The sequence below is a fragment of the Helicoverpa zea genome, chromosome 3 (assembly GCF_022581195.2).
Source record: "Helicoverpa zea isolate HzStark_Cry1AcR chromosome 3, ilHelZeax1.1, whole genome shotgun sequence".
NCBI lineage: Eukaryota > Metazoa > Arthropoda > Insecta > Lepidoptera > Noctuidae > Helicoverpa > Helicoverpa zea.
Genome location: NC_061454.1, coordinates 2,830,987 through 2,849,507, shown reverse-complemented (window position 1 = coordinate 2,849,507; position 18,521 = coordinate 2,830,987). Strand labels below are relative to the sequence as shown.

The window sequence follows — 18,521 nt, the reverse complement described above, 5'->3', positions numbered from 1 at the left end:
GTGAGCCGCTCGCGGCCGTACGCTTCTCAACATGGTCTAGCGCTTAATAACATCTATAGAATTTTAGTAAAACCAGAATTAAATTTTTGACAATGCCGCGAGCAGCTTACGAAATTCGTCGGCCGCGCGCGACTGTCACGGGCCTCGACAACGGTGCCATACATTTTCATAGGTTGACTATTGTCGCGTCCACGGAATTCTACCTTTAGATCGAAGTCGAAGTGAGAGTGATGTCGAAGTGAGTTGTGATATTTTATAGAATCGACATGCAGTATGGGTGGATAAGATCCATTAAGTTTCAGCGTTTCAAAATAATTATGAAATATTAAAGAAGGTGTTACTGAAACGCAAAAACATCAAATCTTACATAACAATCTTCAATAAAAAATAATAAATAACACATGTAACACAATGATTTTACATCGATTATATCGGTGAACAATTCCGAAAGGATTACTCGATAAACTATTATCTAAACATGTATTTAGGTAATCACTGCTGTTGTTACAAGATATTAGCTGTATCGATTACATTTTATTCCGTGTAATTCTGATAGTACACGATTAAGTGTTTAATTCATTTTGTTTCATATTTTTTATGTGAAATAAACATAATATTTGACAATTCTACAAAAGATTGTAATATTTAAGGTGTGAAATATTATCCATGTTGGCACAGTTTGAACTAGGTATGGTCAATAGAACCACTCAACTTTTCTTTCTGTAGGATAATTACAACTTATAACTGTTATTCTTCTTTTTCGTAATACTTGACAATTCTTCCCATTCTTCTCCATGAGACCCAATCTTTGGATCCGTACTACTAGCTTAGAGATGGATAGATTTTTTGCCTATTAGAAATAAACAAATATGTCTTGAAATTCTCAATTTTATGCCAATATGCATAAACACCAAAAAAGAAAATACTTAGTTTAAATTCATTTTAGTTTCAGTTGAGGTTTTAGTTAAGGTAAGTTGCGTGCAAACATGAAATACAATACAAAATCAGCCTTCTACGCAACATAGATTAAATCGGCCACAACACATAGGCACAAACAAGTACTTATAACAACAATAAAGTTTATTTGTTTATTACAAACCGATAAAGTTACGTATTAACATTAAATCTATGAATATTTTAATGAAGGTCACTCTGATATCAGAAAATTCTTAGAAGTTTAGGAATGGGGCATAATATAAACTCCGGTTTAGTGAGAATTTATAGTAATTTATCAATTATGGTCAAAGTTTTCATGATAAAAAATGATTTAGGAAGAAAACAGCTATGGAGAGAAGAAAAGTTCTCGCAATTTTATCGATGAATTTTCTCTCTGGGTTGTAATTTTGCAAAATATGTATGGTCTTGGATGTCTCTATGGATGTTTGTCATAGTCGGAGAAAAAGACGTTTTTCATGGCTAGGATAACATGTAGTTCCATCAGTTTTGGTTATGATATTTTTATATTGAACTATTCTAATCAATAAATTTACCATTTCCTTTGTTATATATAACTATTATGGAGTCTAACAAACTTGACGAAAACCAAGACCTAACTTTCAATTCAGACTTGCTAACTTCACTTAACCCATCGGGCAATTGAAGCGTGATTTTCCACACATATCTGTACTATCTAATAAGATCTATTGTTCTATCATCGTGTCAGTTTGTTTGTCCGTTAATGCAGATGGATGGTGCACGTGATTACGTACGGATGGCTGTAAGTGAGGCAATCAGTGCCTCAGAGGAAGAGAGCGATTCTCTGGCGCCAGGCGACAATAGTTGAAATTGCGAATGTGGTATACTTTGGCTATCTTCGCACTAATATTGTAAATGTGAAAGTTAGTTTCTCAAGCTAAGATTGAGGTGAAATTTGAATGAAGGTACAAAGTCGAAGGTTATTTTTATCCGGATGCGTAAGAAGCTCGGTAAAACCACAGGGAACCGTCAGTATTTTATTAGAACTGCCTATTGTTTTGATCGGATGATAAAAGCTTAGACTTCATAACAAAAGCTTTTCAAATAATGATGAACGTAATAATCAATTCTAGCATTAAGTCCTCTTACATTGATTTAGTTTACTGCTTTCAACAAAGCGTTATCTTAATATTTGAAAAGAATAAGCTAAGAAAGATAAAGACATAAGAAATATACGACTTTTCACGTGAACAGGATTTATTCAATGCCGACATAAATCGTACCTAGATTTGATGCAGACATGCACCATACTGTTTGGCAATGACACAAAAAAGTGATAAGAATATCAACTCAAACTTGTCATTATTTTGTACGGATCTGAAAATACAAAAGTCTGACCGAGCCTAATTCAAAAGCCCTTCCAAATAAATTAGGACTGATAGGATAAGAACTGTAAGCGAGTGGCAAGGACAATCAGTGCAGAGGAAGACGACGATTTGATGGCGCCAACCATAATCTACCAAATGGACCTTCCAAATTAACGTGATATACATAGGGCTTAAAAACATATCCTAAAGTTATGCCAATAATCACAGGAGATCAATATGCAGTTAGTTCCTGTTGACTGCACTGACAAGAATAAATAAAAAATTGAAAGTATTGCTTATTCATTCTAAGCTTTTATATATACTGCGGCACATAAACCTGCCAAAAATGATTCTCAATTTTGTTCCAGTATTACCAGATTTCAACATAATAAGACATACAGTCTTCTGGGCACGTTAGGGAGTTAGTGAAGACCTACATTTTTTTACTGCAATTATTTTTGTTATTTAGATAACAGATTTATTTTAGTCAATTTAAGGTGTAACTTCTCTATAATTAGTGTAAATAGATAGTATTACTTCTTGGACAAAACGGATGGGTAGGATAGAAACAAAAAGCAGTACATCAGGGACAGGATAGGAACAAGACAGGCAAGGGCAATCAGTGCAAAGGAAGAGAGCGATTCGGTGGCGCCAGCGAGTGTTAAGGTCGACTGCCGGACATTACCATCAGTGCCCAAAGAAGATAGTAGCGTAACATACATTATATAACTGAATCATACGTAACATGATGTTCTGGAACCTTTGAAATTTAATTATTCCTTATTGTAAATGCCCAATGTAAAAAATCTGTCTGTTAATAATTCTTCAGCTAAAACTAAGCCTGGAGTTGAAAAATTGGTTACTGAGGATGATAATAAAACCAGGAAGCAACCAGTATTAAGCAATTCTCCCATCAACATCATAGATTTTATCAACAATGAGAAAAAATTAAGACCACCAAATGACCTCAATGCCGCCGACCAAACAGCAGAATTGGTAAAATTTGGAGTACATCAATTACTATTTATAGAAATAGATCGTCACTGTGTGAACGGAGAAATCTATTTTTAAATGGCCAAGTTTGTAATTGTGGTATGAATCATGATTTTAAACTAGGATATATTTTAGAGTACCTACAATAAAAAGCATTTACAAATATTTTTGCTTTTAGGCTTTCTTGATCTATTTAATAAGGCACAATCTATAAAAATCACTTTGTGTAATACAATTATATTGCGAGGTCTCACACGATTGCATAGTCAAAAAGATCTCCCTAAAAATGCTTAAACTATCATCACAATTGTGCAAATAATGAATCATAATTTTGGAACCAATAGCAATCGAAATTACTATAATAACAATGAACGAGATCAACATCTTCAAGAGAGAAGACAAGATGTTCATGCTCTTGAACTTCGAACAACTAATAGAAAACAAAAAAAAAAAAAACAATTTAAAAACACACAGACATACAAAGTTAAAACAAAGAACTTGCCGAACGGCGCCAATGTTACGAGAATCAATGACCGTCGTCCGGACCAGCAGATCATTAAATTGACGCTCGCCACGCCAATTGTGACATCGCTTCCTGTGATGAGAGGTGGAACAAGCTATACGATGATAGCGGGGGTTTAGATCCTGAATGTTTGAGATCTTTGGAAGACAGAAAGATGTGTAATGGTTAGAGAGATCGAATGCGGTAAAATACGAACTTAAAGAATAAAATAGCATCATAGGGCCGTTAAAGCAGCGCGTGCATGAAATCTCAGAGTTATTTCTTGCCTAATAAAACAATAGTGATTGAGAATGATGCAATCATAAAATCACTAGCAGACGCACAATTGGATGCTGTTGAATGCGATCATGTTTCTGCTGAAGTAAAAAAACTCATTCGAATGTGTTACAAATAAGGGCATTAACAAATATAGAAAAAATGAAAAGATCGCTTTCGCTTCCAACACGAGACTCTATAGTGTCGCGTGCTGATTCTTCCATGTCGAAATATAACAGGGATTTATCTCATACATTACTTTAATACGGCTCAGATCATACATTAAGTGTTTGTTAGCTTTATATCACTTATGCTGTTGCAATTTGCAATTGATACCGTCTGCGATGTTCCAATGATTCTTTAGTTGCAATCCAAAGTGGGTTTCATTCTTTTTCTTTATTGTTATACGTAATAGCTTGTGAGTCGTTGGAGTTTTTCCAGTCTTGTGTTATGGAAACGTTTGAATTGATTAAGTACACTAAAAGTTTTATTAAAGTCATTTATGGAAGCTTAGAAGCTTTGCCTTGCCTTTTATTGTACCTAGAGGTACATCTTATTTTGCCGATAGCTTAGTGCTATGAAAAATTAAGAAAAAACTTCTTGTCGGTCCCCATTTTCATCCCCATACATACACTCTTATAACTGTACATACAAAGCTGTCTAGACATCTACTCCAATTAATCAACAGCACCTTATGAATGTGTTAAACATATCAGTTATCCAGACCACACATTAGCACCTAAAATAAGAAATCTAGATATATCAGATCAAATCATGTCGGCGTGCAGGCGCCCGGCGACCGGCGCCTCGAATACCGACCGTCCGGCTTCTAAGGATCGAGTGTCAAGATTGTGATTATTGAATTTTTGTAAGACCATACTCCTCGTATTTATATGCGAATTGCTTTTTTTGGTAAATGCTTTAGAATTAAGTCTGTATGTTATGTTTCTTCTGTCCACTGGATCACGCATCTCCTTCAAAAGAAAGCTATGTCCATAATAACTTCTGAATAGCTTTGCAAGGTACTTTCTATCAAGGATTTTATCTCATCAACCGTATGATTGATTGCTGTCCTATCATTGTTTTGTTGTTACTCTATAACCAAATAGATTTGAATGATTGATTTGCCGATCGTTGATTAAGTTAAAAAAACAATATCAACTTAAATAGTATCAACTTTAGTAGTCTTTAGAGTAGTACTTGCGTTTTTTTTCGATTACGCCATTTTTTTCAACTGTACGTTTTAGACTTATTATTTCGATTTCTTGTATGCTTATGCATGTTCCTCTCGTAAGCTAAACTTATTAATCATTTCCCCTTGTTTAAGCTCGAACTTTGTCTAAATCCTAACCTTATACTTATCCCAGATTAGCTTACAACTCTTTATAATCAATATCGCATCATTGCTGTCGCATCATCTGAATCATAGAAACTCACTATACCATCCAAATCCATATTAAAACCAGCTGCATTTGTCTCGAAGCTACTAGTGTTATCACAAAAGGCAGCCGCAGCATCAATTAGTGTCCGTCGAACAATACTTCAGTCAATGGACGGGTGGTCATTCATTCGCGTATTATTAGATAGTAATGTGGTTCAATCGTTCGGTCGCCTATAGAGATGAATAGAGTCGATTGATTCGTTTGTGAAAGTTTTTTTTTGATGCGTTCGTTTTGGTTTAAAAAATCATTATGACTTCATGAATATGTTAGATGACAGCAAGGGTAACTATATGACTTTGGTTAAATAGCGAAGAAAGAAATCGAAATCAATATATAGATGTAGCAAAAACGAATGAAGTCTATGATACTCTTAATCCTTACAGCAAGATCATAATTAGTCCCATCTCATAAAACCAAACTCCCAAAAATACCAAATTTCAACTCATATAATGCAACCAAATCTAAAAGGCCGTCCTCAAAAACTGCGTTAAAACCAATTGCAGTGACTCCGAACCCATCGAGTTCTAATCCGGGTGTCGCATTACCGTCCTGGGTGGCCGCTAACAGTACATTATTATAATTGGCCAAGAACAACGCACTACTATCTACAATCTAGAGAATTCTCAAAGGAAACTGATCGATGTTATGTCATGATTATATTAGTATTATATTCATAACACTTGTTTGTTGGTCCTTTGATGTTCATTTTGCGTGTGATGTTTGTGAATCTTTGTGAACGTGACGTATGGAAGTGGTGCCATTTTTTAAGTTTTGGGTGTGGACTAGCGAAATTGACCTTCGCATACACTTACTGGACAATAATATATGCAATAAGGAAAACGCACACAAAAAGTATAAGATAGAAAAGAACAATGGAGCTTGATACTGAAATGCAACTAAATAACGAACAAAAAAAACAAATGAAACAAAAAATTCTAGCTACCAACCAATTAAAAAATACAAAGAAATTTCATCAGCACACTCAGTTCATTATGAGGCATACCATAAAAACAAGATAAACAGAAACGTATGACATTCTTATCTGGAGACAGGCGGTCTACAAGACCCAGATATCTGTAACACTAAGCTTTTTGTACGTTATAAAGAATCTTTCATTTTTAATTGCAAAACATGCGGTCCTAAGGTCACAGAGGTCCCCGCTTCCTAACAGATTAGCAACAGAAAAATATTTTTTGTTAACGATAACAAAGTTGCTAATTAAAATAAAGCTGCGGAGGAAGTCGTTGATTAGCAACGTGTGTTCGTACCTAATTATTTTTATTCTGATTGTTTTCATTGGTTGCTGGCCAAATTCTAAATTGGGTCAGTCTGGTGGAACATAGGTACTTACTTAGAGCAAATATACATTACATAAATTATGATTAGTAAAAGGAGAACTTAGAGTTTAAAGGTTTCTCATAAGATCATTCATCATTCAAGTCCTTTGTCAAACTTAGCTTTGTATATTTTTATACCTTTTTAATCTCTCTTTTCTCATCATAAAATTCAAGCTTGAATATCATCAATAACCTCTGCTTCCTCTTACCTTACCTTTCTTCCTACTGTTCCTGTCCATTTATCCTATTTCACCGCTTTAGTATGGCGCCTGGCCTACATTAGTCAGCCTCTGACTCATTGTTGACTAGTCCACTGAGAGTTCCCACGTTCAATCCGCCCACAGCCTCCGTTTTCAGATGCAATGTCCGTGATATCCAATCAACGGGTTTCCTTACTTTAGGAAGGTCAAGATTGTTTTTGAAATTGTTTTTACCTAGATTATACAAAACTAAGATTATAAAAATCGATTCCAATATTTTAATCTCAAGTGGTTTTTAATCTTCACCTGAGTCGTCAAAACGTATGCTTGCTTCAGTTTCATATTTAATCTTATTTTATTCTCAAAAATTCTCTATCGCGCAAAACATCAATTTTCAATTCATCATTCATCATTCAAGCACCGACAATAACTTTCAACTGTCTCTTTGATATAGCAAAAGCTATCCGAAAGAATGTATCTAAGGACCAATAAAAATCCATCAACCTTAGTACAGAATCTAGTTTTACAAAATTCAATGCACAAGTCTGTCAAATCTAGTCATTGGTCGTTTCCCACGGAACCACGCCACCTACGCGTGTTCTTAGTCATAGTCATGTCCACTGTTTGTCATCTGCCACTTTAATTGATCCAAAGAGATCTAGTCGTAAATTAAATCGTGGTTCATAATGGTCGAGTGTGAGAATATTTTTTTGTTGTACATTCGCGATAGAAATGGCCTTGTCTTGCCTTGCGTTATTGTAATAGTGGATGCAGATGAGTTTATTGGTTTTTGAGGTTAAACGTAGTGATGTTTTGTCGATGATTGTTAGTTGTTAAAAGTTTTCAAGCAACTGGCGTTCCTAGTTTTAAGAATAATGTAGGCTGCTGTTTTAGACTCTAATTGACATCATCTTGACCATATCACTGCAGAAGAGTTCTATCAACATCAGTTGCTGCCTTTCTTTTGCCATTATCAAAGCTTTATTAACATCCTTCTTTCTTCTATTACTCAAGTCCTAGTCCATCTGATTCTTTACTCTTTCCAGCTTCAAACTCACCAATACCACCATCATTATCAAAGTTCTAGCCCATCGATGTGTGTATCTAGCACAAGAACAGTGTGGCAGCGATTAAATTGTACAATCCTCCGTCTCGTGATTGGCGTGCGAACGTCGGAATGGGTTAAGAGGTGTTAATTGTGCGAGATTGAATGTTTTCTCAGGGCAGATATTCAATTGGACGCAATTGTTACTCCGTCTGATGCTGCTTTTTCGTTGAAGGAAAGGTTGCTTGTCTAGTCTTTATTATTTTTGGAAATTATTAAATTACGTTTGAATAGAATTGACAATTGATTTTGTGGATATACGAATCTGTAACTGGTATTATTCTAAAAAGTTTTACTATCGCTAGTTTAAAATTCTTCAAATTCTTTTGCGGGATACAAATTATATTTTCAAACTCAAAGATCTCTTGAAGTTGAGAGATCCAAAGACCATTTTCATTTAATAAGTTCTTTCCAATTAATAAAATCCCGCTTGAAACACATACTCGTGTGACTGGTCCCTACGGAATTGGGGTCAAAGTCGCCGTTCGTATAGTGTTACACATCGCAACTCCTATGCTTTAGATTGGGACCTTTGCAACTTCTGTTTAGAATACCAATTTAAAAAAAAACAATAGTGAATCAGTTCGTGTGTAGGTGACTGAGGCAGCTTGAATGAGAAAGTAAGGAAAAATTAAGAATGTTAGTATGTTGCAAAAATGCATCATTGCAAAAATATAATACAATGTAATTAGTAGGTACAACGTAGTAAATAGTTCTGCATATAAGTACCTAGACTGTGTTACAAATAGGTATAACACCATTCCCATTGATTACACCAACAACAAAAATGTAATCACAATACCAAAAAATATCCCAACTAAAACATTTATTAATCAAAATTTCGAACTCATCGTTGAAACACTAAAAAAATTTTATCCAATCTACAAAGTCGTCCAATTTGACTAAACCGTCAGTCGGCATAATATAAAACAGTTTCAATCAATTCCATAGCCTATGATTCATTGCGCTCATTGGACAGTGGCCACTTTGATGTTAGCCGCACGTTTTGCGACAATTGGACACAGGAAGATTCTAATAAGGTTAAGATTTAAAGCTTTAGGGTCAATGAGGAATGGAGTTTGGACTAGAATCGGATGGTTAATGGTAATTAAACAATGGTCAGTGAGCACACTGAATTGGTTACAAGATGACGATAATGATACTTTAGCTTTAATTATTACGGAACAGGCATTATGTTCATAAATTGTCCTTTGAATTTAGGATACAATTTTTGTGTACTGATACCGATAATACCATTGTAAAATGATAAATAGTCAGTTTTGTCAATGAATTGTAGTTTTCCTACACATATTTAATAACGTAAATTCACCTCTGTGTTTATTACAATAGTGAGTTTTATTGTAGAGTAGCTTAATATGTACTATCTGTACAATTTAAGCTTCTCGAAGCACATCTTTCACTGGACAAACATCCAGGATTGGTACGACCTAAAAACTTCATAACCGATACGAACTTCCTATATACAAGAATAGTACATGATCTTAACGATAAAATCGCATGACTTGTTTCGCTTAATTGTTTGACATCTAAAAATCTCTCGCAATCAACAAATCATCTGCTTGTTGAAGCGACCGCATCAAAGGGCCCATTAATAATTAATTTGGGTACTAAATCGCCTTCACACGACGAAGGGATTTGGCAATACGGCCACGTGTGTGCCATTAGACTAATGGCGACCCTGGAATCTTTGCCGTTTATCTAATCCAGAGCTCCTTTACGTTATGGAACTAAACTTTTGAAATGAACTTTCTATTGTTTGCAATTATTGTCATTCGGAGCGTTATTCAATTTTATATTAACTATGCATCTACGGAGCTAAAAATATCCCACAGTGCTCTTACTAACACGCATGCCCAGCTTAGGGTAGGCCATTCTCCAACAGTGGACGATGCAATCATGTCTATCACTTACATTTACATACTGACTCGGATTTTAGCCGGTTCTTATAAGCAAGAAGCGATTCTTCTTGCTTATGGATAAGATCTCTCTTGGTATGTCTTTTAAAGCTTATACTGGCTGTCAGAGAATCATAATTGACTTCAGCTAATTTTGCAACTTTATTTACTTTCTCCTAATGAATCCGTGTAAGAGACACCATAACCATTTTATCTATTTCTTCTCCGATACCCAAAATAAGCTCAACCCTTGCACTCTTACCAGTTTCTGAACCACCACAGTAAGACTTATAATTTTTATTACCGTAACACAATGATTTAATGCGTGTAGAGTTAACTGTGAGAAGCGGATGTCGGATGCGACCAAGGACGTGCGATTTTAATGTCGTCGTTTTGTCGCGAGTAACACATGTTAGTCTGGTTCGCAATTGAAGCTTCGTTTGTTTTTAGGGTTCCGTACCCAAAGGGTAAAACGGGACCCTATTGTTTTCGCTCCTCTGTCCGTCCGTCCGTCTGTCACCAGGCTGTATCTCATGAACCGTGATAGCTAGATAGTTGAAATTTTCACAGATCATGTGAATTATATTATTAAACAGATACTGAAAACTAGAATCAAATAAATATTTTGGGGGACTCCCATACAATAAACGTGATTTTTTGGTCCGTTTTATAAATCGGTACGGAACCCTCCGTGCGCGAGTCCGAGTCGTTCTTGGCCGGTTTTTTTCTGTCAATGTAGTAGACGCCCGGATGACTACTGGTAATTAAAGTTTTGTGAATGAACGTTACAATTATGAACAATAGTTGTGTTGTGTGCGTTTGAGTGGGAATCGGTACTTCCTTGAATGAAGGAAAACGGATAGTGATTCTAAAAAGTTGGATTTGGTTTTGAAATAAAATTTATTTAGATTTTAACAATGAATATAACGCAGTTTTAGGTTTGAAAGCATTTTTTTTCTATGATATTGTTGGCAAAAAAGCTTGTAGTGTCTATTTTCCGATTCTAGCCTTTTTAATTGCCGATTCATATAAAACTTCACCGCCTAAACTAATATCATAAATAGTATGATCAATTTGCTGGTCAATGGCTAATTGATCTTCTTGTAGATACCTATGATTCCAAAGAGATCTGCCTCCAAAAAGTAATGTGAAAGTTTCATGTACTAAGCGTATATTGCTTGCCGAACAAGGATTTCAATACAAAATCCTCAGAACCGTTACTGATCTATAGTATAACACTCATACCTAAAAAGAGACAGAACTCACTACCAAAACATAACCACACAGATGCGTACGACATTGGTAAAAATAAATCGTACTTCGCACTACGTTCCGTGTCGACTGTAATTCATTTAGGGATATGCTAGTAGTTGCCGAATGTAACAAATTAGATTTCCATTGCCAATGATGGATCGGATGCGGTGCGCTCGCTCAGAAATCAGGTCTGCTGTCTGTAGTGAGGTAGTTCTGTTGAGTGCTTTTTAATGTTCAAATGTAGTTAAATCCAGGAGAAAATGTAGTAAGAAGTGAGTAGTTGTTAAATTCAGGGAATACAAAGATGTGTGCTAGATTGAAAAATAAATGGTGTAATCTCTACTTTCGCTAAAAACGGCAGGAGAGAGAACACAGGAATCACAATTATCTGATTATATTTTCTAAACTGGGTTGCTCTTAAATCCTTTTTTTTTATTAATACTACAGTCTAGATTCTAAAAGGTCTTGACTGTAAACAGAACAAAAGCAATTTCCTGAGATGTATATTGTATTTTATGATTTAGTAGGCTTTAAGAGTCCTTCGCAAGCAAAACTGTAGGCCGATAGTTAGTCCGATGATATTATGCTGACAGTTTAGTTTTGAAGGCAATCGTAAAACCACGCAAACGTTTTATTCAGTCTGATACCAGTCGGAATACTGCGGTGTGTGACCAAAATATTTTAGTGTGCGATGGTCTAAATTCATTCTATTCAAAACTGCATTTACTTGGTTTATTCTGGAGACTGTTTTTTTGTAATTACCTACTCTTAAGTAAGTAGATACTCTAATCTCCGTACCATATTAACAACAACACAAACTAACATACAAAAGAAAATCTTAAAAACAGATTACAGAAAACAATTAATACGTAAGAGGATATTATCCCGGATTGTAATATCTACGTTCGTTGTCGAGACATCTGATCCCGGTCATAATCGGATTTGGCTGATCGAACACTGGCCGTTATTGAGTTTGCCATTATTTCTGTACGACACGCAACATAGACATTGATTTTAATGAGATTGTATGTGATATTTTATTCTTATTATTTTACTTTTATTTCTTCTACCTATATACAATTATTTTTAATATAACCTAGGTATATACCTAGAGATGTTTTAAATTATATCAAATTATATTGATATGCAATTTTTAAAGTGCATTGTAATGTATTTAGAATCATATTATTTGCACTTCAGTACTTTTCACCTCAATATTTTACAATTATTATCTTATAACAATGTCACTGAGTACCAAAGAACCAAAAATTATAAGTAACTAGGATTATTTCAGTTTCTCGCCAAAATATGTTCAAAAGATAGGTAGGCCAAAACATTGATGGCCTTACTACAAAAACTTTAACACCTGTTTTACACTTGTCTAAAAAATCGACCACGCCTCGGCAAACGTAGTGTAGGACGTCCTCAGGCACGGTGGAGTGATGACTTGCGCAAGGCGGCTGGCAGGAGCTGGATGCGAGAAGCCAAAAATCGATCTCAGTGGCGTGCACTTGGAGAGGCCTATGTCCAGCAGTGGACTGCGATAGGCTGATGATGATGATGAAAAAATCGTGGCTGCAAAATGAACCATATGTCAACGTCATAATTTGACATTTTTTTAGACAAGTCATAAACTGACGTTAAAAAGTTTTTGTGGTAAGACCATGGAGGTCTCATTATGCCTATGTTTTACAAGCACATAAGAAAAATAAAAATATCAACTAGATCCAATTGCACTTAAAGAGAAACTAGGATATTGCTATTCTAAGACCATCTTGATTTGTTTGAATTTACAAACCAAAATGTCTCATGTCATTAAATCCCTTTAGTTCAAAAAACCATTTAAAACTAATTAAATTTCTTAATTCAACGCTTCTTTTGAATCCAACAATTTCCTTAATCCCTTTTTTACTAAAAAATACCAAAACGTATGTTAATTTGCTCCCTTATCAAAAGTTTAAATACCCGTAAAACAATTACAATTTAGTAATCCTTTAAAAAGGTTCGCTATTCAACAATCGTGCTTAACACTTAGAATGCGGGGTAAGCGCGTGCCGGGTCTAGAGGACCCGCCGGATTACAGTCACGGTCCTATTGTACTTTGGGTACTTTTTGCCCTTTCGTGGCCGGTGCCGGGTTGATTAGTGTTTGAGGGATCTTCTTTTTTTAATTTTGGAATTAATTTTTTTATGCCAGGCTGGGAGGAGGGTGCAATGACATTTGCGTGCTTTTTTTTGGCTTGAATTATTAATTTTTTTGGTGTTTTTTTAAAAAAGGGTCGCGCTTTTTAAATGTTTAGAGTTCAGTTTAGAGACATAATCAGCGCTATGACGGAGATTTATGAATTATTGCGATAGGTGTTTTTGTTTTTTCCTTGTACCTACCTATTAAATTAATTAGATAACAAAACGTCATACGCCTAGGAATAATATTAGTTTATCTAGTAAACTACTAATTACGTTACTATATAAGTATATAATATGTAATTAATACTATTTTAACTACCTAAATGCAAACTATTATAATCCGATCCGAGATTCAAATTCAGCAAAAAATAAATATTCCTTCTACAAGCTGTTGATTTGCATCCGTGCCATATTCAAGGAGGTAATTATGCTAATGATTCTCGACCCAAATCAATAAAAAAATTGGTACGTAATTTTTTTTCTTTAATTTTTTTTCGGAATTCCGTAAATGTCATCTAGCCTTATTTAAACTTGGCGCGTGTGTTAATGGCCTTAAAACCGCGCTGCGCCCTCACTTAAACGCAAACACAAAGCATACGCAACGATCACTCATAAATTTCATTCATAAAATTGGATTACTTCTGAAATACCACGACATTACAATGACAAAAAAAGCAGTGCATTTTAGTTATTTCCCATCTATTGTAATTCCAATCGATTATATACGTATTGTATGTCCTCCTCCTGAACTATGGCACAAATGCAAATCAACAGCTTGTATATTACACATTTCATTTAAATTAATTAAAATACTCAATTATATACCGATTTAAATTCTAAACCACCCAATTCTAATTCCAAATTTTAAAAACAGATAGTGGAATTCTGAAATAAAAATTCAAATTCCACTTGCAGAATGGATATTCGGAATTAATATTTGAAATGCATAGAGTATCGGTATCCAGTATCGTTTCCTTTGTGATCTAGTATCCAGGTATCGTGTGAGAACTTTAATTTCCTTTGACCAATCAGAATTAGGTACCGTCTGGAAATGTGTGGGGTCAGAGAAATGCTGCAATTTTGATGGAAGTTCAAGGCAGTCCGTGGGTTTAGTGCAAAAGCGCTATTTTGCAACGTTTTTATAGAATTAATATCATTAATAAAAATCAGTGTTAAATACATCAATTAGAATTGTGGTACAAAATAGTATAGTATGATTTTTATGTTATGATTTTGATAGATACCTTTACATAGTTTATGGTCAATATTAAATTACACTTTCCGGAAAAAGCACAGTCGTGTCAGCAACATTAATTCTGGCATTTTTTTTAATGTATTTTGTGTTTTTACTTTTGAGATAGTCAAAAAGATTCATTACATTACATTCAACACAATTTAAAGCAGAGAAAAAAAAATATTTGCAATAGGTACTTTTATTTGTGTTCTTATTTTAATTTTTTCTAGAATATTTTACCTAATTATAAATTAATAAATCATCCCGTAATGCACATCTTTTTACATTCTAATGATACATTTTAGTTCCACACAAAAATAGCACCAGCTAAGTATTTTCCCAAATCCATAACGACAGTTATAGTATTCCCAATAGATGTATTCGTAACTTAATTAAAAGTATTGCTGCACCCAATACCGTCATAATAATAGTGGTCGGGTGTCATTTGTCAAGGGTCGAAGGGGCGACAATTAAGTTCCCTTTGACAGTAGTATTGATTATATGATCAGCTAGCTCATAGGAAAATTTGATCATTTCAAATTGCCCTTTAGGTATCGGTTAGTATAAAAATTGATTGTCCTTTGATCCAGTTTTGACTTTGAGTAAATGTGTAAATTATTTTTATTCTGGGTGATTTGATAATTTGCCTGCACCCATATTTTTGTCTTATTAGAAAAAACTAATGATTTGTAAAATCTGGTCCTAATTTCTGCCTTCTATTAGAACCTATTCTAAGTTTGATAATCCAAAAACTTTTGACTTTTGGGATTCCGTGAAAAGTTCAATTTTTTTATTTTTAAAACATCTAATTTCAGGAAAACTGCACTATTTTGAATACTTGCGGTTAAACGGTATTTTATAATAAGGTAAATGATATCAGATTTAACAGGTAATACAAATATTTTATGACCGTTACACTCAAAAATATTTAAATGCATTTTAGAAGGGGAAACAGTTATGAATTAATATTTAAAATAAATCAGTTAGTAGTAGATGAGAGTAATAATAAATAGTTCATTAAAAGTAGAATAATGTTGAGAAAAGGTAGCAATTTGAATGAAGAAAAAAAATAGAGAAATAATAAATATTAACTAAAAAACTGGAGCTTAAGTACATGCTTGTCATTTTTTACTGTAGTATACCTACTAAGCAATGTAACCAAATTGTTCCTAAATAAAATAAACAAAGTCAAAATATAATAACAAACTGGAATCCAATAAGAATCAGATGTTACTTATTGTTTGCACATCTAACTTGAAACTTAGGATATTTTTCTGCACACTTTGAAAGGCCTGAAATATTGCGCACCTTTTTAAATTACAATAATAGGTACCGTTTAGGTCTACTACGGTATAATAACCCATTTTGGATAATTTTCCATCTAAAAACATCCGTTTCATTGTCTGATTTTGTAAAGAAATGTGAAATAAGTGACATAAGGTAAACAACAAAAGGGTAGCGTTTATTTTCACCGTTTAACAACAAATATTGATTAACAATATGTTCTGGAAGAGTGCAATTCTATTTTAAATAATTAAAAAGAGTCCTTCTTTTAGTTACATTCACTTCTAATAAAAAAAACATGAGAGCCTAACAAGAAAAAATCAAAACAATAACAAACATTTTCTATCGACCAAAAATAATATTTTCTTACCCTTTGGAGTGACAACTCTGAATGCGCTGTTGGACACAGGTCTCGGAGAACCTTCCCGAAGCGAACCAGGTGAACCACTTCCATTCCTCACCATGGAGAAGTCCAGGGGCATCGGAGGCATTGCACTTACTTCCATTGTCAAAAAACTACGGCCTCCGACGCATAACACACAAAATCTCTAACCGACTTCAATTCCAAAAACCGACTTTGGAATACAGAACTTAAATTTGGAATACCGAATTTAAAAATTCGACTTCGAATTTGGAATAGCGAGCGTGCGCCCGGCGCGGGTGGCGACTATGTTTTAAGGCAGACACACACTCGTGGCGCGCTCTCGCGGCTTTCTGTTCTGTAAAGCCGAAAATCTCTAGAATCTCCATAGTGATTTCGACCTTATCGCTTGAGCCGTTTTTCTGTGGGCGTGGTGTGGTAAGCCCCGCCTCGGGCGTCGCAAGCCGCCATGTGCCTCGAGTGACAATCACTTTGTATAGGTAACACAATAATATGATTCGTGATGGATTTTATTGTGCTACCGATGCATTTATACGCGAGCAATTTTTCGTTGGTAAAAAGTTCGCGTTTACGCGTGTAAATAAGTATGTGAATATTGATTAGGAATGGAATATGTATTGTTTGTTTATTTTATTACTGAGTTGTTGCATCGTGTCAGATTTTTTTTTATGTAAAAGACAAAAATGTTTTTCTGAAAAAGAAAAAAAAAATTCTTTTCGGACGAATAATTTGATAAAAATAAAAAATGGATTTCGGATTATGAATTTTGTAAAAAAAAAACGAAACTGTTATACTTACAAAATAAAGTTTAAAATAGTAATATCTCTATCAGATCGCAATTTATTTTTATTTTGTGTTTAAGAAAATATACTTTACATAGTTTATTAATATTATTCGTCAATATTAAGAAAACAGTCAATACAAAACCACTTTTACTGTATATTAAACATGTCATTGAAATATATTTAGCTCTTTATCACTCTCACCCAGCAGAAGTCCTTTTAAATCGAACTATTGTTCTTAAAATTAATGGATGACGACATTGACTTAACAACAGCCGACATTATGCAAATTATAATAATCTCTTTAGAAAAGCGCCTTTACTTTATACCTATAAAATAAAATATAGATATTATCAAGCATTTTTTTAAGAATTTTTAGAACGATCGTCTCTTTCAAATATAAGATTTGTTTTAAGTTTAAGTAGTTTTACTGTAACTATTATTAATTTTGTAATTCCAGGCTATATTAGATGATCAATATCAATTTAACAAAATATTAACTAAGTTACATAATAGGTGTAAGAAATAGATGAATAAATCTAGGTTTGTTAAAAATTTAAGTGTAAAAAATCACCAACATCAAAGCGCAAAAGCAGCTAGTACCGTTTTAATAACGCAGTGTATTCGCGAATTCGTCAAAAGATGATACAATTATCCGCGGACGGACGCAGTAAGCTCGCCGTCACGAACCAACATTTAAAACAATGAACGGTTCAATTTTTCACGAATACGGGACGCTAATCCGAACGCGCCTACGCACCGGTATTCTGATTGGGTGCGATTTTTTTTAAATATATTATTCTTTTTTTGAAATCTTATAGAGCCTTTGCCCAACTATGAATGTTGAAGTCGGCATCCATAATTCTTTTTTCGAAATGTCGTGAGTTCTTTTTTGTTTTAAGTAACACGGATGTTATTTTTCTTAATTACAGATGGGTTATTTGTATAATTATGGTCTTATTTTATGGGAGATGGAATGGAGGTTCATAATATGTCAATTTTGAAGTGACTCTAATTTCATAAGGAGTAAATAGGTATTTAATGTTTGGGTTTCTGTTATAAATAAGATAGAAGATTTAGTTTGGGTTATTGCTGGAAAAAACCTTGTTCAGAATCTAACACTCATGACTATCAGTAAGTACTTACTTTTTGAAACCAAATAGTTTAAATCTTGAATTACCTACATAGGTATTTATATCTTTATCATATCGCTGTTGAGTACCTGGAAAACCACAGAACAAAATCAACATTTTCCTGAATTCCGTTTTTATTTTCATTTCCTTAAAAAATATAACAATGCAGGACAAAGGGCACCGTAAATCCCAGAATAAGGAAGCAGAGCTTGC

The 18,521-nt window shown here is 34.1% G+C and overlaps 1 protein-coding gene across 1 annotated transcript in view; it reads right to left on the bottom strand.

Moving 5' to 3' along the window:
- Positions 1-16,721, bottom strand: part of LOC124646193 (zinc finger protein Gfi-1) — a 63,832-nt gene extending 47,111 nt beyond the window's left edge. Inside the window, exon 1 of the mRNA XM_047186288.1 lies at positions 16,382-16,721. Within this exon, the coding sequence (XP_047042244.1) occupies positions 16,382-16,517 (136 nt within the window). The 5' untranslated portion in view covers positions 16,518-16,721. The remainder of the gene's footprint in view (positions 1-16,381) is intronic.
- Positions 16,722-18,521: the final 1,800 nt, after the last annotated feature.